This window comes from Trematomus bernacchii, unplaced genomic scaffold, assembly GCF_902827165.1.
Source record: "Trematomus bernacchii unplaced genomic scaffold, fTreBer1.1, whole genome shotgun sequence".
Lineage (NCBI taxonomy): Eukaryota > Metazoa > Chordata > Actinopteri > Perciformes > Nototheniidae > Trematomus > Trematomus bernacchii.
The window spans coordinates 2,595,701-2,620,811 of NW_022987839.1; the positions used below are offsets into that span (position 1 = coordinate 2,595,701).

A 25,111-nucleotide genomic window follows, 5' to 3' on the forward strand; every position below is an offset into this window, starting at 1 on the left:
CTTAAAATAATCAATTTAACTTTTGGTAACTTTGTTTAATTGTAAATACTGAATCTTTGACAATAATATTAACTTTAACAGACACTTGATTTATTGTTAAGCAGTCTGTTTTATCAAAAGGTGTGTGAATCTGGTGCCTTCTTGGAGATTTCAATTAAGTTAAAGGTCCCATGTCATGGCCATTTCTACTGATCATATTTCCATTGTTGAGGTATACTAAAATAGATTTATACTGTGCAATTTCCCAAACTCACATTGGTTTCTCATACAGCATCTCTGTAAAGTATGTGTATTCACCAGGTATTCACTCTCTGTCCTAAACGGCTTGTTGGAGCTCCTGCCCCCCCCTCACTGTGAGCCCAGTGTGCTCTGATTGGTCGGGACGTTGCGGGGGTCGCTGCTCAGTGAGCTGGCTTACTGGTGTGGTTTCCGGGTCGGCGATACAGCGAGACAGCGCAAAACTCATCCTGAGCACACACAAACACTCACAGCCGAAGTAAAAACAATAAGTGTGGCTTGATATTGAGTAAGAAAAAGGTTTATAAACGCTGTGAGAATGGGCCTGCGATCCCAACTCGTCTATTACCAACCAGGGAGCTCTATGCAAGTCAATGGGACTCCCTGTTAGTTGAAAATGTACGCTAAAGGTCCTGGTGTGTGAGGAGCTCCGCGGATTGGTCCATTTTGGTTCCGGGAACCGCATGACGTCACTTGGTTCCCGGAAGAAACAAATGGAAAAAGAGAAATCTCCAACGAGGCGTTCTGGGGCAGCCTAGACAGGTCTTTTCTGTGTTAGAGTTTTACTCGCTACAGGGTGTACTTTGAGGGTTTGTGACTCTGCAGACCGTTTACATGCATAAAAACCTTCATAACACACAAGGGGACGGGTAATAACCGGAAAAGCATGACATGGGACCTTTAATTTAATTCGTTTTTTTATGACATATTGAAAATGTTGTTTGCACACCAAACCATTTTAACATGGTGTAAAAAATAAAGATAAATATATATTAGTCAAATCTACCCATGAAGCAAAACCTCATGGTGCAATTGTATACGTTCAACTACTTAAATCTAAATAGTCAGTAAATGAACTGGTTTTTTAAATATTAAAGGGGACCTATCATGCGAAATGCACTTTTGTACGTCTTTTATACATGAATATGTGTCCCCGGTGTTCCAGGGAACTCACCAAGTGTCAGAAAACACAACCCTCTCTATTTTCCTCCATACCCAAATCTCTAAAAAAGGGGCTGATAAAAGACTGATCCAGATTTGAACACTTCACTGACGTCACAGAAGTGGCGCTACGGCTATTGGGCCAACTCTCCACCTATCAGGGGAATGTGGGGTTGGGCCACGGCCGGCCATTGCCGCTCGAAAGCGCTGGAGACGCTGTAGTACATATGCCAGGCCTGTAAGTGGCGCTGTAGTCTGCCACAAAAGCAGCGAAGAAGACTTCCCGCCCATAGTTACCATGGTTACCCTTCTGTTTATTCTCCGCTGTGGCTTTTTTTCTCCCTCCCCGAGGCAAGCGTTTGCTCCCGCTGCTTTAATTCAATGCAATCCCTCCCCGTCGAGGCAAGCACTGTAATTCTCTCCGGTTAGTCCACCAGCAGATGACAAACACCCACCTCTCCGCCTCTTCCAAGGAACGAGGGGACCGTGCGGCAGAGTTTCAGTTTCAGTTTCTTTCGCCGGTCAAGATGTCCATTAAAGTTTAAATCTTCCGGACAAAATTAGAAAGGTGCCGGTCAAAGGTCTTCTTTGTTATTTATTGAGCTTTAAAACAAATGAATAACGACTCTATAGGCCTATAATAATTAGAGATGTCCCGATCCGATCACGTGATCGGGGATCGGAGCCGATCACGTGATTTTCAAAAGATCGGAATCGGGAGAAAAAAATCGGGGATCGGGAATTTTTTTTTTTTTTTTTCTTTTTTTTATAAAATATTTTTATTATTTTATTTAATGTTACAAAACAAAAATGACCATGTTCATGTCTTAAAGTCATCCTGAGGCCTTAGTTTTGGTTTAAAATTACACAACATCATGTATGTGTTGCTTCTTTTGGGCTTGTTTTCATAGACCTGGTTGCTTATTTCTTTCAAATCTGGCAACAGAGTGGGCAGGGCGCAGTGTCTAATAGTAGCAGTAAGCTAACAAGAGGCTACGTTCAGCTGGTGACTCGGGAGTCGGGACAGAGAAAATGTCAGTAGTTTGGAAGTATTATAAAATTGAAAGCGAAGGCAGTGTAACAGCCAGATGCAATGTTTGCAAGGCGGAGGTTCCGCGTGGTGGAAAGAACAGAGCTACGTTCAACACGACCAATCTAATACGCCACCTGAGAAACAAACACCAACAACAACACAACGAGTACACAGCGGCCATGCAGGTAACGGCACTGAAACAACCAACACTTTCAGAGACTTTTAAAAGGAAAGAGAAACTGCCCCAGAACAGTGAAAAGGCCAAAAAAATAACAGCCAAGATAGCTGAATTCATCGCGTTGGATGACCAGCCGTTATCTGTGGTGGAGAACGTGGGGTTTAAGGGACAACTTGAATGCTTTTCTCCTTTTTTTTCTCTTAATGCATTGCATAAAGATCGGATCGGGAAAAATCGGTATCGGCAGATTGTCAAAATCAAATGATCGGAATCGGATCTGGAGCAAAAAAAGGTGATCGGGACATCCCTAATAATAATAATATAATAAAACACGGAGGACGGAGATCTTTTTTTCTCCCCCTCTTGACTTGATCAGAGCACGGCTCCCCTCTCCTGCAGGGGGGCGTGGTCAGCAGAATCAGACCCGTAGACAGCAAACAGCACATAGAGCGAAATGAGGCATGGCTAAAATGCATGATCTGTTTGGTATTTTGAAAACAGAAACGTATAAATATACCTTATATAGGTATGGCCCTACAATATATCATTTAAATATAGCATGACAGGTCCACTTTAAGCACCCAGCTGCCTTAGTTAATGGCAGTCAGAGTGTTGTTGATGTTGAAGTATCTTAAAGCACAACACTGCATTACCTTAAATGGAGAGACCGGACACTTAGGTTTCATGTTTTACACTAATGAGTAACCACTAAAGGTTGACCCACGTTTGAAGTCAACAGCTATCAGACACACATGAACGCTTGAGCTTTACTAGAAGACTTCTCTCTTTAACTATTGATGAGAGTGTAAGTGGTCCACTTTCTCCTCTTCCTCCTTCACTTCCTGACTGTTATTTCAGCTGGAGACGGCTCTTCGGACTGGATGTTGTTCCTGCCGCCAATATAGGTTTATGTATAATTAAACACTGCATGTGGTCTCCTACAGAAACCCACATTATGTGCAGTGTTTTGCGGTGAGTGGAATGAATAAAGGCGACCGCAATCCCACATCCATCACCCGTAAGGAGAACAGTCACCTCGCTCTCATAAACCTCAGCCTGTGATTTACAGTATATTTCTTTAGAGGACAAGGCGCCGCTGAAGAGACGTGGAAGATCGTTCGCCCGCTTTAAAGATGGTTTCCATTTTTACTGAACTCATATCTAAACCAAAATACCAAATACCATTGTCTGAATTAACTAATAACGCTTGTAAAAAAGCAGGCAGATCATGCTGTTGTGAAATAAACCCATCTAAGGAATCAGTGAAGCCTTAGGAGCAACTTTTATATCCCTGTGTAATAATAAAAGTGGTTAGCCATTATCAAAAACAGACTTCATCTCAATTTTCTTTTCTCTTCTGGGTCTTTTTCTCCAACAGCATAGCTTGTTTGTTTAGTATGTTATCATTTTGATGGACATTATCTGTCAAAATAAACCAACTCCAAGCCTAAAATGTTCATTATCATCTAGTGGACGTTAGATCTGACCCTGATGGATCACGTCTTCCTATCTCAGATCTTACTGGCTTGTGGATCATTTTATATTTTTACAGATGGACTCCTACCCGTACTAACCGATATTACCTTTCATGGGCTGAACTATGTGCCAAATCTATCCTCCTCTCAAGGAAATTCAAGTCCCCTCGAGAAGGGCTGGTTTACATTACAGAGAACAATAACGCAAGTCAAACTGGAGGCTTTTTGGGAAACAGACAAGCGTCTCCAGGCGATGGACGAAGCCCAAGCCATCGATGTGTCAAAGTATCAAAGAGAGTTGAACTGAAGAGCTCACCTTGCATTGTTGTGCTTGTGGGCTCCGCGAAGAGTGGGATAAGCAGGAGATAGATGAGGTAGACGAAGGACAGGCCATTGTACCTGAACAGGCAAGCTGCAGGAACAAAAGGACACCAAGATACAGATTAAACAGCAAATCGATCCATTTCACGTCCACAAACTCTACCGTGTCATGAATGCTTTGCGTGCATACCGTAACGTTTAACAGTGAATCAACTCCAGAAGCTGGCAGAGGTGTAACAAGCTGCCTGATCAGGAGTCGTCATTGAAATCAACTTGACACAGATTTAAGAGAAACATGTGGTGAAAGCGTATTAAAATGTTCCTGGTGTAGAAAAGCTGCTTGCGGTCATTAAAGCCAGATCGTTCCTTTAACACTTTCTCACCAGCCTCCGAATCTGTTCATCTGGTCTGCATCACAAAATGAAACTGAGCTTAATTTACTCATTTAGGTAATTGATGTTTTTAAGGATCAGTAATCACCCAATAGTCCTTGGGTGTTACGATGGACAATTAACTAAATGAACCTCTCTCTGCTCTTTAGTGCTGCAGCTTTATATATCATACGGGAAGATTTCATTTAGCAAGAATCTCATGGTACCTAATGGACTGTGAGCATTATTGAAACTGGATGCTTTATTACCAAATCAGCAAGAACAAGATGTCTAAAAGTTTTGTAACAGAGTGGCTTCAGGCACCAGATGTTTAATACACATGTTGGGCCTCTGAGTTTGGAAAACAGGAAAACAACTTGGAGATGCCAAAGTATAAAAAGGAAACACATCCACATGCAGCGTGAAGAGTTTGAAATGTGACGACCAGTGTCTGAAAATAACTATGTACTTGGTATAAGTATTTTAGATCAAGACCTACTGTACTCTGCCCCTCCATGTGAGGTCGGCCCAGACCCTAGGGGTTTTTAAATCTAAACTAAAAACACACTTCTTCTCTCTGGCTTTCTAGTTAGAGCAGAGCACGACTACTGACTTTTCCGTGTGTTTTATTTTTATTTTGTTTTTAAGATATATCTGTTGTAATTTATTGTCGATTATTGTGATTGTAGTAATGTGTTTTTATTACATGTACAGCACTTTGGCTCGACCAAAAATCGCTTTTAAATGTGCTATATAAATAAAACCTGATTTGATTTGATTTGATTTACATAGAGATTTGATGTTGATTCATTTAAACTTTTACTTTGAATCACTTTTGATTCACTTAAATAAATGTCATTGATGATTGTTGATTTAATAAAGACACTAAAATAAACAGTTACCTCAGTGCTTAAGTCACTCCTTGTTTCAAATGACAACATAGCATTATTGTTTCCTTCAAAACTGAAACAATTAGAAAATCAATCAAATAATTATTTAAGAAACTGTTTTGGATATTTGTTGCAAAACATGTTGTGCTTCTCAAATGGAAGGATTTGCCAATTGTTCTCAGCTTTATTTAATTGTAAACTGCATATCCTTGGGTTGATCTAATCTATAATGAACAAAGCTTGTTGATTTAATGCATTGTTTTAGTATTTAGGATTGTGTCCCTCCACTTGACATTTTATTATGTAACTCCACACACCCCCCTACACACACACCCCCACACCCACACCCACACCCACACCCACACACACACACCCACACACACACACACACACACACACACACACACACACACACACACACACACACACACACACACACACACACACACACACACACACACACACACACACACACACACACACACACACACACACACACACACACACACACACACACACACACACACACACACACACACACACACACACACACACACACACACACACACACACACACACACACACACACACACACACACACACACACACACACACACACACACACAGGAAGTCTTTTAAGCACATGATGAAAGTTTAAACACATAAGTGCAAACATGACTTCAAAAAACCATTAATTGACGTATTGATCCTTAACACACCTCATTTCCCAGAGAGTGACCATCTGCTCTTTTACCAGTTAAACGGCTCACATAACCCGCTGACTGAACATCAATTAACGCGTCTAAAATGAACCACATTGTACTAAACACTTACCCATTTCCCCGCTGAAGCCTATGCAGAAAGCACAGCCTGAGTTTTTTTTTTAAACAACCGGAGATGTAAAATAATTTAATATTTCACATTTACAACCTAGAGTATTTTAGGTTTTCAGAATCCTACAGAAAAAATGTGATAAGTCCCTTCCTGTCTGACATTTCTTTGAAAATGTTTAGGTCAGGAGGTATCCAGGGAATGGAGGGAAGTACACAGTAACCTTGTAGAAAATGCGAGCACACATTCTGACCTCACAAATTTCTCTAAGCGGTTAAATCAACAAGCACAAAGTTTACAACCAGGTCGGCTGCGTGAGTTACCGTCACAGTCGCAGAGATCGGCCCGTCTGGGCTGCTACTTGTCTTGATCTACTGAAAAATTACACTTAACTGCTGAAAATTGAGCTTTTATTTATCTTTGGACACTCAATGGAGCTATTCATTGACATTTGACTTGGCTCCGACTTCTCCCTAGCTGGAGCTCTACGGTAAGTGAACCTTCAGGTTTTCTCTGTGCTCTGATACGGACCAATGAAAACTAACAAAAGTCAATAAATGTTATGGAGGACTATCATCTTTGAGAAAAAAACACTTACATCTGTAGATGATGTGATTAGGTTTCAAGTCTGCACGAATGCTTGATATGCATGATGGTCCAATCGTCAATATAACACCATAATAAAACACATATCATACTTTATCATTATCTTTAGTTGTTTTCTTTTCAAACATATTAGGCGAGGAACTTTTACAACCTAAGTTTCTAGTGGGAATGATTCACAATCTTTACTTTTTGGACGAACTCACTGCAACATTTCTTTCCACACCCACTTAATTATATCTTCGTTAAATGTAGCATTAAATCAGCTCCAAACCTGCCCAAGTTGGTAGCCCAGAGCCTGCTGCCAACATTATTAATCTGTTCGTAGTTACAAATCTAAAGAAGGCCTTGTGTATCTTTACAGATAATCTATTCGTATCTGCATGACTCTGCTCCCACTGTTACCCTGCAGACACTTGACCGCAGTCTTCCTGACCATTTGCCTTCGCTGTATGACTCACCATCTGAGGATTTTTTACACAAGGAATGAAAATAAACTGCCGTTGTTTTCAGACATCAGATTACTAAAAACCTCAAACACATGAGAGCAAGGCAGTCTTAAATGTGAAGTTCAAGCCAACTGATTTCAAAGTTTGAGCCTGAAAACATAAATGTCATGATAGAAGATAAGGAGGTGTGGTGCCTGGCCAGAGAAAGCACTGGGTGATAACAGAGGAATTTAAGCAGCACTGAAGCACATAAAGAGCACACCACATCAAGTATATTACCACTGTGCAGAGTTTAACTGCTTTCAGAAATGTATAAATGAGTAGTTGATAGATCCTTAAAAACAAGGGTAAATAATAATAGACAATCACTTCTGAGGCAGCTTTTAGTCCATTTAAGTCTATTCAAGATAAGACGTTTGTTTGTTTATTAGCTAAATACTCACTAGCCATAATAGCTAACTAACTGACACTAGAAGCTAGTGCTAACTCATTTATCAGAGCCATGTGGTGTTACTAACAAATAAAGAAGTACCAAATATTAAGCTTACAGTATAATGGTAAATGTTATAGCTACAGTATTATTTCAAAATAGAAGCACAAGTAGGAAAGAAGCTTACTGAAATGTGCTAACGTCAACTGAGCTAACATTAGCTAGCATAAGCTAGTTGTCATAAGAGAAATCGTTTACATCAGGCTGTTTTATTGTAGTATAGTATTTTAGTATAAAGTATACTATAGCAACATAAGTGTATTAAATTGAGCAAGAGGACAATTATTATTTTTTTGATTAAACTTGTCATTTGACACAGTAATATTTATTTAGGCTGCAGTTAGGTGTTCATTTTTATATTTCAGACGACTAACGCATAACTGAAATGTGAAACAATTAGTCCTTTATAAAACATTTACTTACATCCGTGACTCTTCTTCGTGTATCTCTTGTCCTTCATCCTGAATGTTGGTTTCACACCGCTGCATTTTTAATGAATTATCTTTCCTTTTGTTTACCTCTGGAAACATGTGGTTTGCCATGTTGGTTAACAGACTGAACTAACATGGTGACTGAAAATTATCCACTGTTTTTATGATTAAAAAGATGTCTCATTTGTCCCTGTTTTAAGCAGACTTGTTTTGTTTTTAAAAGAACACAGCTTTTTAGTAAAACAATAATACAATAACAGCTAAGTTGCTATTGTTGACACTACATGACATTTTAACTATATTAACTAAACCTGAACCAAATGACAGTTTTTTTCGGTGGATTTAAAGCATTATTTTAAGACCAAAACCTCTTCTCTAAAGTATCATGAAGGTGCCAAATGCTGCCAATTCTCCAAAACATGCCCAAAAACTGCCCAAGTGAGTAACAAGATATGCGTCAGCAGTATAATTGATGTATTATTAGGTAAACTTTGATTTACTGTTGAGTACATTTCAAGCATACATGTGATTTTTTCCAGAGCATCACAACTTGTGTAACAGGAACATTAGAGAGCAGTCATTCTTTTTAAAGATGTGCTTGTTGTCTGTCTTGTTTTAAAACGTGTATCACAATGGATCCCTTGTCTTTTAACTGTAAACCAAATCTTCCTATGCGTACAAATGAATAACCTAAACCTCAACCGGTTCTCACTTAATATCAACCAAATGGTTTTATAGTCTTAATTGGAATCAATGGACCGACACAATGATGGATTATATGATAAGAGTTTTCTTATGGTTCTCAAATTACATTTTTAACAATCTGTGGAAAAAACACGTTTTTATAATATGGAAAATATTGGTGACATTAAAAATATGAACACAGAGAAGAGAAATCATTTTCTTGTGTCACTTTCTGCATGATTAAGACCCAATGTTTTTTCATATCTATTTTGTCTTTTAAGTCCCAATTGAAACCTACAGCGTCATGATTCCAGTATTGTTCCCATCATCTGCATAACACCTCCAACCTCAGTTTGCTCCAGTGCTTTAATCTGCTTCAACCAGCTCTACTCAACACATCCTTCTGTAAAAGTCTCACCACGAGTTTGAATTCAGATCAGACATTTGGGAAATGGCATGCTCATAATCGTGTTCTCCTTCGAAACTATTCCAGTAAACACGTAAACAGCATCCTGTTTGATCAGCTAAACTGTAGCTGTGTGCAAGTTTTTGTGTGTGTGTGTGTGTGTGTGTGTGTGGTAAAGGAGACTGTGTACACATACAGCCCAGCAGTACTGTGCTTTTCAAAAGAGGTGCTGTCAGATGGCCAACAGGGAAACAGACTAGGTAACGTCAGCAGACAAGTCTTTCACTATAGGACATGAGAAAAGAGCGGGTTTGCATGCATATATTGCACTACAGAACATATACAGTAAGGGAGATGTTTGGAGTCGGATAACATCTGCTGTGCTGCAGTGTGTTTCCTCTCTGTTTATTCAGCAATGAGAAGCCAACAAATATTTTTTTTTAATTCAGTGTTGTCCCTCTAATGCATGGCATTACACCCTGAAGAATGAGACTTAACATTTATCACAGCCACAAGTGTTACAAATAAGAAAGGAACAAGGAATAGCTGACAGGTTGATGGTTATTGATTATTGATGGAAATCTAAACAATTCCTTTTCAATTAAGATGAGATTTTTGACTGTCAAACAGAAACAATAAAGACAAGTAAGCTGCTTTTATCTCCTAACCTGTTCCTGAATACTTTCCCTTTGTTCCCACTTTACATTTCCTTCATCCTGTCAGTTCTTCTGTGCACAGCTGCAGTGAATGACAAGCTCTCATTTGCACTTTGAAAAAACATCAAATATTAAAGGTATGTTTACGATAAAAGGGAAAGGCAATTCTTTCCTCCCTCACAACCACATTATTAATTCATACTGTTAAAACGACTTTCCACGAATTAATGGAGACAATGCATGGCCTCACGATTGCTTTTGGAAATAAAAGGGGCCGTCGGGCTGTCAAGTGATGCATTATGGCGGCTCTGAGTGGGTCTTATCTATAGAAAGCATGCTGTTAGCTTTAAAAGTACCTCAGCTCCATAAGTCTTACACAGACACCACAGTGGAACCTCAGTGGCAGTTAGACGCTAATCATGTTTCACTTGTGGCCTACCACAGAATCACAGCTTAAAACACAAAGTAAACTGCATTTAATAGAGTCTGCAAGGTGCCATCATGCCTCCAGCCACACATTCTAAATCAGTGTTTTGAGTGTGTGTCTCTTTCTCAGTGAAATTAGGGATATCTCAGACTTTTACCCTCTGTTTAAAGCTGCTAAAAGTCACTTCTAAATCCAAATAAGCTGCCAAGTTTGACTGTGACTCATCTTCAAAATCTGCAGTGAATCAAACAAAACTTTCACTAACACAGCAACAATAACTTCATCTGTGTAGAGTGCTTAGTAAACAAACCAAGAACTCACTGATTGAATCTCAAAATGTGGAAACATGACATAGCTCTAACACTGTCAAGGCAAGTTAAAAGTGAATAAACAGTATAAACACTACATTCATTTACTGGATATACAGTCAGCAGCTAAACAATCGATTAAAAGACAATTGATTCGTTATTAGGGAGGTTATCGAAACTCAGAAACCACACAAAAAAACTGCAGAAATTAATATATAATGTTATTAAGATATAAATAACACAGTCTAACGGCAAGTTGATGCCTTGTTTGACCCACATAGGAAACCTGATAGTGAGGAATAGTTTCTGTTCTTATTCTTATTATAGCAAAGTGGTTTGTGATTTGATTATTTCTGCATTTCAAACTTTGGTTAGAGAAAAATATGCACTTAATATGTCTGTATTTTAATATCCTACATTTCTAGAACACACAAACTGAGACATGGACGCTGTGCAGAGAGCATGGAGGTTGTTTCTGCAGTGACTGGACACTGTGTTGTCGGCTGTGTTTCCTTTACCAAATCCAATAAAATGTGACAGCCAGGTAGAGAGTGTTGCTGGTACACCTCTCTTTTATTGTTCTTAATTGTAAGATAATGTGTGATATCTATTGCTTTTGTTTTGTCACAGTTTTAAAGCACACAGCAGTGAAGATGAATTAACTGTGACCTCCAGCATCATGAGGTCAATCACACATCATTATAAAAGCCTATTCAATGTTCACACAATCATTCATTTGATTTCTGCTGTTAAGTTTTTACATGCTCATATACTTCAGGTATGTACTATTGTAGCTCAGAATTAGAATTAATGTGACAGATTATTTCAAAAAGTGCCAAAAAGTAGAGAATTTGCCACAAAAAAACAGTCATAACGTTACAAATAAGCTACATCCTTCCTTAAATGTTAATGAATTACTCTAAAAGGATAAGATCCGATAAAATATAAGAGGTATTCATTAACCTGGCACATTAAGAGCATTATTGGCCAATTTAGGATGCGTAAAAAGTGTGAATAAAGGGGAAAACACTCACCAGCAACAAGACACAGAGGCAGCAGCAGCCTGAAGACCAGCCCGCACACCATCTCAGAAGCCATGGTTCCGTGTTGAATCCAGGTAAAAGTAGCCGGGAAATGTCTCTTTTTTTAAGGTTTCTCTTTCATCCCAAACTCCTGCGCTCTGTCAAATCCCAGCTGACATCAAACTGGCGCTCCTGCACACATCACTTTCCCCCGATGACACCTGGACTCCGCTGGTTATTCCACAGTGAGAGATTGCGCATTTACAGAGGTTCCCCACAGCAGGCATGTCACCGGTAGGTAATGTCACCATGATATAGTTTTTTGTTTCTCAGAAGCGTTGCAAAGTCATGTTGCACAAAACTGAGCAGCGGGCTCAGGTGCGCAAACAGAGAAATACCGGAGAAAAGGAACCAAGAAGTCCTGAAATCCAATTAACCGGATTTTTGTTTACCTTAAAACCACATTAAAAAGAAAGTTAACAATATATTAAAAAGTCTGGTAACTCTTCGTCTGTGAAGCGTGACAGAAACACGAAATATAACCGGCTAATGCACCCTTCCCTTTTCTGCCCCCTTGGTGAAATTTGACTTTCTGACTTCTGGTGTGGATTGTGTTCACCAACAGGAGGCTACAGGACGAGTTTGTGATTGGCAGCTGCTTCAGCCAATCAGAAGGCTGCTTCTAGTAACCGGTCCAGCCCACTAGGATAATTGGAAGCAAGAGGTGGGACGGGGAGATGGATAGAAATACCACAAGTATTAAAAGATAACGTGTCCAAAATCCACTGCTTCTTTTATTTCACAAAACTATTTCCCTATAGTTTAGTATTTAATCTGCATACTTAGGTGTGTAAACATTGAACATCCACGATAACCTCCAAGAAGGTTTTATAAATGTTACTAGCCTATAAGTGATTATTGCATCCCCTCAGGTCTGTCCAGCTGTTCATTAATAAGAAACAGCGACACCTACTGGATCTGCACAAAGCAGCACATCCACTTCATAGTACACAAGGCCTGTCAGATTTCTCCTTGAAGGAAGGAAAAGAAAATAGTTTGAACAAAGACGTTTTCAGTTCAGAGCATTGTAGCAAAAACATCTTCTCTGATTACATGTAATCTAATAATATGCTGAGTAAACAGACATCTATTGTGACTCAAACTTCAACTCCAGAACACTCGGATATATTTCCACAATGTCCAAAATGTTGGGGATATTTAAGGGGATTTACATCATTGTGGTCGTTGTCTTTTGGATAACGTGCACAAGTTTAATCCCTCTGACCGCTGCTGAAGTTTCCTTGAGCAATAACCTTTCTCTTTGTAAAAAGCAACCAAAAAAAAGTTTTTATTTACACTGTTTTAATTCTTTTTTATTTGGTTTTTCAGGTAATTTAAAGAAAATAATTAGAAATGTTTTGCAAAAATGCACATATTTAGTGAGAAAATTATGAACAAATGTTGTCATGAAGTACATTTTTATGAATCTCTTCATTAGAATAACATTACAGATGTTTGTAGTTACTACATAACAATGTTGATGTTTGATGACAATGTTTTACTGCTTCCTTTGGAACATAAATTACAATTAAAATGTACAAACTATCTGATTTGGATTGCTGTAAATAATAAAAAATGAGCATTGAACACAAAATATTGTAACAAGGGAATACATATATATAAGTTAAATTACTGTAACTAGTTTTTACATTATTTTCTAGATATCAAATCACGTGAAACTCCACTAATGTTTATTTATCACGGCTGTTTACATTCAAGCACAAACCAAGGAGCTGACCTTGTGTAACTCCTTCTATAGAGGAGGAGCCAAGTTTAAAGTATTTACATATGATAAAAACAAATCGATCGTGTATGCGTATGTTTAATGACTTTATTGACAAGGAAATTATTCATGCTGTTTCCTCTGTGTCTTCTGGAGTGCATTAGGCAGGAGGAAAAAAATGTATATGATAGGAGACGTCAGGACTGAGCCAAATGACCCTCTGTGTGGAAAACACTTAAAGCTGCAGAGGTCCTGCTTCGGGTTGAGATGAATCACCGTTTGGCGTGGTCACCAAAATGGATTTAATTTATTAAAAAAATTAAATAAACAGCTGAATTCTTCTGAGGGAAAAGCTGACTTTAAGAGATCATCAACATGCATCGCTTTCTGCCCTGCAGCCTCACTTTCCCCTGGAAATACAGAGGCTCTGCTGCAGCCGTCCAGGAGGTCCTGAACTGCAGCCAGCCATGATCAATAACCAACCTCAAAACATGGCAGCGCTTGATTTGTTTCTGCTGTTTGAAGTCGGGCCCTGCTGATCTAATCCCTCAGATGGATGGGAATCTTAAGTAACATTTGCCTTTGATCCATTATTCATCCAATTCTTGAGAGGTCGTCATTGACAAATCGGCTAAATGTACAAACCAGTTTCACAGAGAACACAGGGAAGGTTCAGGTCAGATGTTCCCGACTAACCTGCCTCACACTGACTGTATCAGCAACAGGAATGATGTATGTTGTACAGCAGTAACAGACCCCTGTTCTTTACTGCATGTCGTTTTTTGCACCTTTGGTCTTAATTCTCTTATTCTGTTGCTGCTGAAACACCTCAATATCTCATAGGGAATAATAGAGGTATTAATCAATCAATCAATCAATCAATGTTTGTTTATATAGCCCAATATCACAAATATTACATTTGTCTCAGTGGACTTCACAGTTTGTACAGAATATCAGTATGACAATACGACACCCTCTGTCCTTAGACCCTCACACCGTACAAGGAAAAACTTCCAGAGAAAAACCCCACAGTTTAAAGGGAAAATGGGAGAAACCTCAGGGAGAGCAACAGAGGAGGGATCCCTCTCCCAGGACGGACAGACGTGCAATAGATGCCGTTATCTTATCTTATCTTATCTTATCTTATCTTAACTTAACGTACCTTAAAGTATTGCCTACATTGTAGTGCTTGTAGTTAAAGGTTCAACATTACAATCCCCGGTGCATAAACCCTTAAATAAATAGCTTTTTGGTAAAAGTTCACTTGCCTCGCATTTGCTTTTTAAATGTATTTACCTGGTTATGGAACGTAGCATTTTGAGTGTCAAATTAATTTTGGTTCCTTTTGAGATTTGTCTCCTTTTGTGTATATTTCTTTGTGATGCTGCCTTTCTTGGCCAGGTGTCACTTGGAAAAGAGATTCTTAATCTCAGTCAGAGTCTCACAGAGAAAAATGTGCTCAATGTGATGTTCACAGTCACAAGGGTTTCATTTATAGATGTCTTAATACTTTTGACCATATAGTGTGCATCCTTGGGTAATATTTACAGCAGAAATTATGTATGCTTCATGAAATTAGAGTCATTATTTGCTTAAATATTGCAAGGAATAATCTTTTAGATTTAAGGAAACAGTTAACAAAGCATCTCAAAAGTCAGTCTATGTATTCACAACATCACACAATCCTCAGCAGCAGATTGATTGTTTTATTCTTTTCAAAAAAGGTCCTTTCTGTCTAGTCTATCACAGAAACCCTGCCAACATAAAATATTCATTACTTTTGTGAAAATCTTTCTAAACGCTGAGTTTATAGTAAATTCACTGGAGATCCCACACTGCCAGTCTGCAGCAGCTTCTGCCAAGAAGAAAACAGAAGTGCAAATGAGATTATCGTGCAGATTGCTTCAATATTGATCCGTGAGTGAAATCCACACTGTGTGTTTGTTCAATATTTACATGGATGCACTTTCCATGCACTCTAAAGGTGCCTCTGCTTTAAGTGGGCTTTTTAGTGTCCTCTGTGGTAGCTGCGGCTGCAGATCGCCTCTTCTGGAATTTAGACAGACATTTAGTGTATATCGCTGAATGGAAACTCCCAGATTTCAAGAGATGTGATTAAACCTCCTGTTCAGTAGTTTTTGCAGATGAGATCATGTCAACTATACATCCTTTTATGCTAAATGATTACATTAGCATGCTTAACTTATAATTGCAATGCCAACATGCTGATGTTTTGCATGCTTTTGAAAAATTAGCACTAAATACAAAGTACATCTAGGCTGACAGTAAGGCTGTGGAGTTAACGAGGCAACTCCATTTATTTTTCAGGTATTGTCTTTAAAAAGTACTCAGGAAATGTAAATCTCGGCCTCATGATGGCGTTCAATAAAAAGTCAAGGGAAAAGAGAAGAGAAACAATCAATGCTGAGGGAGACATGAATGAGTGCGCACAATTTTACCAAAAAACATCGATAGTGTACTGACATTTCACTCAAATCTACAAGTTAAACTCATGTCAAAATCACAAGGATTCATCTTCTGGGAGCCGTTATTGTATCTACAAATCAATTGACAATCAATGAAGTAGTTGTTGTGATTTCAGTCTGGACTACATTAGTGAAATGACCACCATTGGCAACCCATCTCATGATGCTATAAACTAAGATTTGTCCTTGATAAAGGGATCAATAAACAGGTTTGAATTGATCCTGAGGGGCGCATACATGTCTTTGATAAATGTCATTGTAATCCTTACCATTGTAGTTGAGACATTCCTCTCAAAATCACACTTTAAGCTAATTGTGGCACGTGAGGAAGAATCAGGGAATCACCAATGTCACTAGGATTCACCATCTGCGGATATTCCATTGAGCCAGGTTTTTAAATATTTTTCTGTGATGTGCTGGTGACGCTAAAAGTCAGGGGATCGACAAAGTCAGCGGTATTCATTCTATGGGAACCATGAATACCATAAAATAACTATTTATCCAGTAGTTGTTGAGATATTTCAGTCTAGAATGAAAGCCTGTGGCATCTGTAAATCCAGGCTGCTTACTGAAGAAACTCAAGCTTCAGCTATCACTATTAATTCGTAATACAAAATAGCTTTTAGACCTGGTTTCTTACGGCAGCACAATCATTTCAGTTCTGTTCATTTGTCCTGCATCCCTTAAAGATACAGCCTTATGCATCTGTGATTGATGCTCTTTGTGAGAATGGTTTAAAGAAGTATAATGGCATACATTATCCAAAGGTCTGTTAGTGGTGTCATCGCCTCGGCATTAGCTGGCAGGAAGATACTCATGTTAATGCACACATCCAGGATGTAGGCCTCGTCAGAAAGAACTGATATGTTGACAGATGCTCTTGTATTACCTCTGGGATGTCTGTAACATCACATTACAGCCCGAAAGAGTTACAGCACTCAGATTTAAAGAGCAGCCTTATGTTGTGAGGCCATGTATTATTGAGGACTGTTTGTGCGTCTGAAGAAGTGCCAAAGTGGGGAAAAGTTCGGCTTTCAACGCAGCGGCGATGATCTCAGAGGTCAAAGGTCGTCGGGACTTCATTCCTCTGGTCCTGCAGCAGACAACAGTCTCTGTGTGTCGCAGCACAATGGACGTCTCAAGAGGAGTCGGCGGTGTCTGCCGCACACACACACACACACACACACGCGCGCACACGCACACACACACACACACACACACACACACACACACACACACACACACACACACACACACACACACACACACACACACACACACACACACACACTCACACACACACACACACACACACACACACAGAGACGTGTCTGCTCTCAGAGAAAACACAGAGACAATGACTAAAAGATGAGGATGGTTTCAGACAGAGGGTGAAAAGAGGTGCTGCAGCACGGGCAGAATGAGAGAAATAAAGAGCTTTTTGAACATTAAAGCATGGAGACATGTCACAGTAGAGGCACTTAATACAAATATGAACCTGAAGATGATTATAATAGGGTTAGGCTTTAAATAATTTGAAAATGATGTTTCCTTGTACTCATTCACATGTGCATACCTTGCGTTCTGAATCTAGTGAAATGAAGTTTACTCGATTTGTTTGGTTTCAGTTTAGACTAAGCATGTTTACATTAAAAATGAACCTTCCATTTCATATATTTTAGTTACAAAAATATTATTTCATGTCCATGAGGACCAAGAAAGTTTTCTTTGTATTCATCCAGTCAGAGGTTGAGGTCGACTTGTCAGCCCAGAATTATAGCTGTTTACTTCATTTTCCGTATAGCAGAAGGTTTGTTTGCGAATGGTTCCATGAGCTTTGAGTGGAGACTAATAAATGATTTGAGGTGAGCGACTCCTTCTGGGAAAACACAACCTCCCCATCCTCACTGTCACATACATCATCATTTCCAGATGTTCAGAGTCATGGTTCAATGTTTGCTCTGTGATGAAGTGCTGTTTATATTTTCCTGGTACCTACTTTACTTCTGCAACTTGTACTGCTGTTGAAAGAGGCTGCGTGATTTCATACATTTCAAAATGACCTAAAACATCTCTATATTTAAAAACAAATCAATGGCAGACTAAGAGCCAGTTGTTAAATCGTTCGGGGTCCTGCTTTGAATGCGCCAAAAGTTAATGTACTCACTTCCCAGAAATATTGCATGTATATATATACTACAGAGATATTATCATTATGGTTGTTTGCATCGTATTACTTTTTTAGAGCCCATCTTCCACCTTTGACACCGACATTAACGCATGAACATACTTTCCTCTTACTACTCAGCAGATTTGATATGAACTGCTAAGCATCATCCCAACCTGAAGATGGATGTCACAACAAGAATAGCTGGTGAGTGATGTATCTCTACTCCTGCTGGGGGTTCATTAGGTAGCTAATGCACATCTAATCTGATTCTAGTGTAATCATTAAAAGCACAAACAATAGTGCTTCCCAGTCACAAAAACAAACCTTGATTGAAGTTGAGCCTCATCCTGTGATTTCATAACCTTGTTAGGAGCTGCATATGAAAACCAAACCAATCATCAGTCCCTGCATTAGTCCTAATGTGATTGTAACTGAGTATGTTATTTAAAGTTTTCTGCTGACGCTGCTAAACCTGCACTGCTGTAACACCTGTTTTTATTGACACATATAGACATTGATCACTGTGGTGAAAAGCAAAATAGAGATGTGTTAGATGAGACAGAAGTATAGAACACATTAGTAATAAACTACTTTTAAAAATACAAAAATGTACATAATAATTAAGCTATGGATTATTATTTAGTTGATTGACTCGTTTGATTGTTTAACATTTTGGTGAGCAACAAAGTAGACTTTTATATATGTGTATGTGTATGCATCTAAACAATATTTCATAAAATAATCGACAAAACAAACATCCCAAAAACTATTTTCATTTAATTTGGTCTAATAAAGGATTACTTTGTTGTTTTTGTTTTATTAAAATAACATTTCAATGTACAAATACTTCAGCCATGTACTTACCCAACTCATAAGGGATCATTAAAACCATTAACGGATAAATTAAGTTAATTAACTAATTTAACATAAAATTACAAATTACAAAAGGTAGGCCTATGAATGCTTGTTCAAAGATTTCGTTGTAATATTTGCCATTTGAATCCCTTGGGTTAGTATTAAAAAGGTAAATTAAGTGTAAAAATTACCATATATAATCAACAGCTTTAATATCAATGTAATAATAATACATGTATCGTGTTTACGATCAATTCAACTGCCTGTGGGACGCTGTTGTCATGGTAACAGGAGCCGGCAGGGGGCGCTGGCTGCGCGTGTGCGTCACATAACAGAGGAAATCCAACATGGCGTCTTCAATAACAAACATACCGCTGCTGCTTTGTTTATCTTCGTTTTCCATGCAAATCATCTCCTCAAGACTAATATCTGAACCGTGTTACAAACCCATCAGAGACGAGACTCCAGACTCTGTAAAGTAAGTGGAGAAATGATGTTCGTGTTGCTCTGACAGGGCACAGTTTAGGGATTTTGATTTGTTGTTGTGAGTAAACAAACGGAAATCTTCGTACGTTTTCTACAAAAAAGGTCTATGTTTGTGTTAAAGTTAATATAAAAAGTGGTACAATTGAATTTAAACATCCACTCTCATTCAGGTACTGTTTTAAGTAACGTTACCGTTTTGAAAGGTAGGCTTAATCCAAAAATAAAACGTCAACAACACATGTTAATCCACTAATACATAACGGTATGCTACCCAGCAGAATATACTGTTATTAATATGAGCTCCACATTTAACTAGCTGCACAATCCGTGATACTCGCATATCAATCACTTGTTGTAATTTAGTGGTATTTTATCATTCTAAAATGGGCCATCATGCATAATGAATTATTTTGGTAATTACAATGTTCTTTACATTTTAAACTGAATATCTTTACACTGTAGGATTACTACTTTTACTTAAGTGAACTATCTGAGAAATTCTACTGCTCTGCTATATTGTCTTGTTTATGCATTTTGCAATATTATGTTGTATGTCTCCCTTGATAATCACCATTTTAATGGTTATATGGTTAATCTGACCAAGTTTAGGTTTTACATATAGAAATTATTTACAGCAAAATGTGAAATGATATCAACATTTTACACAGATATGACATGTGAAGATATTACACGCTTGTAGCCTACTATATTCTTATAAATCATAACATGGTATTGATCTTGGAAATATCCCTTCAATTGAACAATCAACTGGCCTACATATTGAATAGCTATCATAGGGTTTGAATAGAGATATATTGATTGTTGCCCATTCCTGCATGGCTTGCAGAGTAATTATTATTATAATGGGAAGAGCATTGCCTGATTAACTGTCATTGTACCAAATTAGAGGCAACAATTTGTCAATGAAAGCATGCCAATTTCTGTAGAAACTGTATTACTTTATTTGGGGATTTTATGACAGTGATCATTACAACTTGATTTCTTATGGTACATTCATCTAAATGTACAAATTAGAACTGTGACTTTTTCTGATATAATGTCATGTGTTTCTATATTCTATCCACTATTTTGTATGACTTACCCTTTTTACATGTTTAAGGACAAAGGCCCGGCCACATGAGTATGTGAAAGTGTCGGACCTTCCTCCGTCCTGGGACTGGAGGAACATCGAGGGGAAGAACTATGTGAGCACCACCCGAAACCAGCACATCCCCCAGTACTGCGGCTCCTGCTGGGCCATGGGGGCCACCAGCGCACTGGCCGGTAACCAAGGGGGGGGGGGTGGATAAAAGATGGGATTAATGTAAAATATATTTTAGACAGACAGACAGACATACATTAATATATTTAGTACAATTATTTTCCACAATATATCATATAGATATCACTTTGAGCCACGATTTTAAAAAGGTCATTGTATAGTCTCTAAGGCTTACTTGAATTTCTAAAAAAACTGGGCGATGTGCTTTTAAATTTAAAGCTCTAGCCTACAAAACAACCTGTCCAGTTCACTCAGATCCTTTCTAAATCTCGAAAGCATCTTATCTTAAGAGATGGAAATAGTGTATACCTAATACAGGGGCATGTAAACAACTTTGTATTTCTATGTGTAGAGTGTAAGTAGGTTAGACCTAGAAGAGCTTTTGTGTGTGCAAATGTGTTGTTTTGTGTCATGTACTGAATTTCCCCCTTTGGAAACAAGATGGTTGATCTCAATGAATACCTGTCATCCTTAGTTGTGCTATAGTCAGCAACATGCAGTCTGACAAGATAAAATTGTTTTCCCATTTCAACATTTGTATTGTTATTGTTTTGTCCAAGACCGCATCAACATAAAGCGAGGAGGGGTGTGGCCGTCGGCCTACCTGTCGGTGCAGAACGTGATCGACTGCGGTCGGGCGGGCTCCTGTTACGGAGGAGATCACCTGAGAGTCTACGCCTACGCACACAGGAAGGGCATCCCTGATGAAACCTGCAACAACTACCAAGCCAAAGACCAAAGTACAAAAATAAACCATTTCTATCTTGTGATGGATCTGATCACCCTGCATACTGTTTCCACTATTTAGCCCAAAGTATATCGACAACCTGGTGCAAGGATTTTAATTTGTTTGTGTTTGACCTCTTAGTTTCAACGAGGGAAATCTTAATTTTAAAACTTTTTTATAATAGTCAAATATCGGTGTAATGGTTTGGAGTCCACTTATTTTTGGCAATTCTTTGTGTTTAGTCTAAAAAGTGTAGAGAAGTGTTATTATATTGTAAACTGATATCATCAGGTTGGTTGTAGTGTTTTAAAATGTATTTTTATTTTTCATTTTTAGGAACAGATGATGGCAGGTTTGTCATTTTGTAAAACAAATATATTATTTGGTCGATTTAAACAATATCATAGGTCTCCAGTTGTTCCTGAAAGCAGCTGTTTTGAGTCTCAAACAAAACAAATTAACAATATCATAGAGGGTGTCTTTAAATCCTATTTTTGAGTACAAAAATCTTCCAAAAATCTTTCATTTATTGTGATATAAAACTGAGAAAAAAGAAGGAAATCTGCATATTTGAGAGGGTGAAAACAGATTTTTTTGAACAGTTCATCGATTATCATACTCATCAAAATAAAAGTGAATTAGTTAACCGTTTGTGCGGCTCTTCATATTAAACTATCTGATTTGTTTCAGAGTGTGAGCAGTTTAACCAGTGTGGCACCTGCTCCTTCGAGTCGTGTGCTGTGGTGAAGAACTACACTTTGTGGAAAGTCGGCGACTACGGAGAAGTTTCTGGAAGAGACAAGATAAAAGCTGAGATTTACACCAACGGGCCCATCAGGTAGAGTAAGTCTTCCTCCCCCAGTTCCTTTGGATTTATCCAGACACCTCCAGGATTGGATCAAACTTTTGGAAATGTATGGAAATTATAGGATTGCGACTTAAAAAGCTTAAAATAAGATGAGAAATCTGAGTTTATATATCCAAATAAAACTTGTATACATATAATATCAATAAAAGACCTTGAAGGAGAAACTGCTTTAGAGAAGCTCTGACTGCAGACTCACTGCAGAAAACTGTGTTCGTGGAATTTGGCACTGACAGATCCCACAGTTGGTTACAAGGACGCTTTGTGTTCCTGCTTGAACAGCCGAAAGCACTTTGAAAGAAATGTGAAAATCTATTTGACTCCTTTTTTAACCCAAGTCTCTTTTCACATTTTTATTTATTAACATTTAAAAAGTTTCCCAATTTGAAATCGATAAAGAGTTTTTAATCTTATTGAAAAATAGTGTCAACAAAGGACTTTTTATATAAGGAAATAAAAACCAACAATAATCTTTTTAAACTGAATTTCCCCATGTGGGATTAACGAAGAGTCTTCCTCTTCTTCTTCTCAATTTGATGTTATGTTATAGCCTTATTTTTTAAGCTTGTGTTCTTGTTCATCATTTTGTATCCCTAGTGTTTATTTACTTCATTCTATTGACTTTCATTTATTGATTTTTGTTGGGAAATAATTTGCCCTGCATGTCCTCCTTCGCGCTCTGACGCAGCTGACCAGCCTTGAGCAGCCGCTATCTCCCTTAAGGAGTGGCTGCCCTAGCATATTGTTGATGTTGCCAGTTTATGACCGGGCAACTCTCTGTCAGAGATAGTTATTGTTGTGGGACACCTGGAACACATCCTTCTCGGGGTGTAGATGACCCCGAGCCATAAGCGACAACACATGTGATTCAGTGTCCTCAGCTGTTTAGTCTATCTATTGAAGAATGTTGATTATTACACTCTGAACTAGTTAAAACCTCGAGCTACAGGAGGGTTCTTGAGAATTGATTGTGGCATCTCATCTGTGTGGTCAGACCGTGGCCCGTGACATGTCTTGTGAATTCTCTGGCCGAAGCTCCGAATAAACCCTCAGTGTTTGCCATCAAAGCTCCAGCTCTCCTCGTGTCTCTCTGACTCCAATTGCTTCAGAAGTTTCCCCCACAATTTTAGCATTTCATTATTTTACTGTCATCCTTTTACAGTTTACAATATATTATTTCACTTTTTCTCTGAGAATCACAAAAGGCTGCATTTTCTTATTAAACTTGCTGCATAAGTAGACGAAGTCAGGTTGAACAACTCTCCTTCTTTCCTTCAGTTGTGCCCTGATGGCCACCGCCGGCCTGGTGGAATATTCGGGAGGGATATTCTCAGAGTTTCACCCGCTGTCTCTGTCCAATCACATCATCTCTGTGGCTGGGTGGGGCGTGGCGGAGGACGACACCGAGTACTGGATCGTCAGGAACTCCTGGGGAGAGTTCTGGGTTGGTCTCTTTCTCTCTTTGCACCACACCCAGTCAGGAATGAATGAAACACCTCTGAAGCTAAAACATGCACACCTAAATACTTTACTTGGAGGAGCCTGTGACAGAAGAATGTCATTGTCATAACTACACTGTAGCTATGTACATATGACAATAAAAGCCTTGAGCCTTTACTAGTCATGGATTTACTCTGTTATCCATTTAACTACCAGACAGTGTTTTTTCAGTACATGAAATTCATTGATTTGGGTTTTTGGCCCGCAGAATAACTAATGTATGCTTTGTTTTGTCTTCAGGGGGAACACGGCTGGGCGAGAATAGTCACCAGTTCCTTTAAAGGAGGAAAAGGAAATTTCTTCAACCTAGGTATCGAGAAACACTGTGCATATGGAGACCTTGTTGTAACATAAACATTCAACTTTTAATTAAAATTAAACATAAAGACTCTACTTAATGGCTTTGTTTTATTTTTTAAGTGATTCTTAACAATATTGGATTTTTTTTTTTCTTAGTTTTTATTTCAGATTCAGTTTCATTATACATACATGTTCACATTTTGGTCAACAGTTTTTCCATTTTCATTTAGCTGTATACTGTACATAGCCAACATAAGAGGGAAAACAAAAAAAGTACAAAAAGAGATCAATACAAATAATAACAATATAGACATATGAAAAGATAAATACATACAAATAATAATAATAATAATAATAAAATAAAACATCAAAGGGCTGGGGGGGTGTCATCAACAATATTGGACATTTAAAGGAATAGTTCAACATTTTAACACGTACTTCAAATTGTTTTTTTTATTGTAAACTATTTGTGTTACATCTGGGTTTTTGCCAAATATGTCTTGGACAAGAGCAGTAACATCCTGGATCCTCAGCTGGTTGCCAGGCAACTGTTTTGCACGCAACTTCCAGTAAAACCACAACCTGTAATTTTAAAATCTTTGGGTCTTGTACTTACAAATTAGAGGCAATTTGTTAATAAGTAGGGACCTTCAGACAGAGCCAGGCTAGCGGCTCCCTACTGTTTCCAATCTGTATGCTAAGCTAAGCTAACAGGCTGCTGGTTGTGGCAACATGTTAACCAGACATGAGGTGACCTGCTCCTTGAAATGTTCATTTAAGTTTGAAATAACATATTCTCCGGGGGGTAAAACATCGGAGAACAAACAACTGCATGTCCTTCTCTTCAGATCCAAAATGAAATGTTTCTAAAGGAAAGATTATTCCCTCACATGACAGGCAGCC

General features: G+C 38.4%; 1 protein-coding gene across 1 annotated transcript; it reads left to right on the forward strand.

Annotated features, from left to right (window-relative positions):
* The first annotated feature begins 19,389 nt into the window (after positions 1 to 19,389).
* On the forward strand, positions 19,390 to 24,301 carry LOC117500304 (cathepsin Z). Its single transcript, XM_034153125.1, has 6 exons — positions 19,390 to 19,526; positions 20,655 to 20,818; positions 21,377 to 21,556; positions 22,234 to 22,381; positions 23,687 to 23,852; positions 24,149 to 24,301. The coding sequence occupies exons 1-6, from the start codon at positions 19,396 to 19,398 to the stop codon at positions 24,260 to 24,262; spliced, it is 903 nt and encodes a 300-aa protein (XP_034009016.1). The 5' UTR covers positions 19,390 to 19,395; the 3' UTR covers positions 24,263 to 24,301.
* The last annotated feature ends 810 nt before the right edge of the window (positions 24,302 to 25,111 follow it).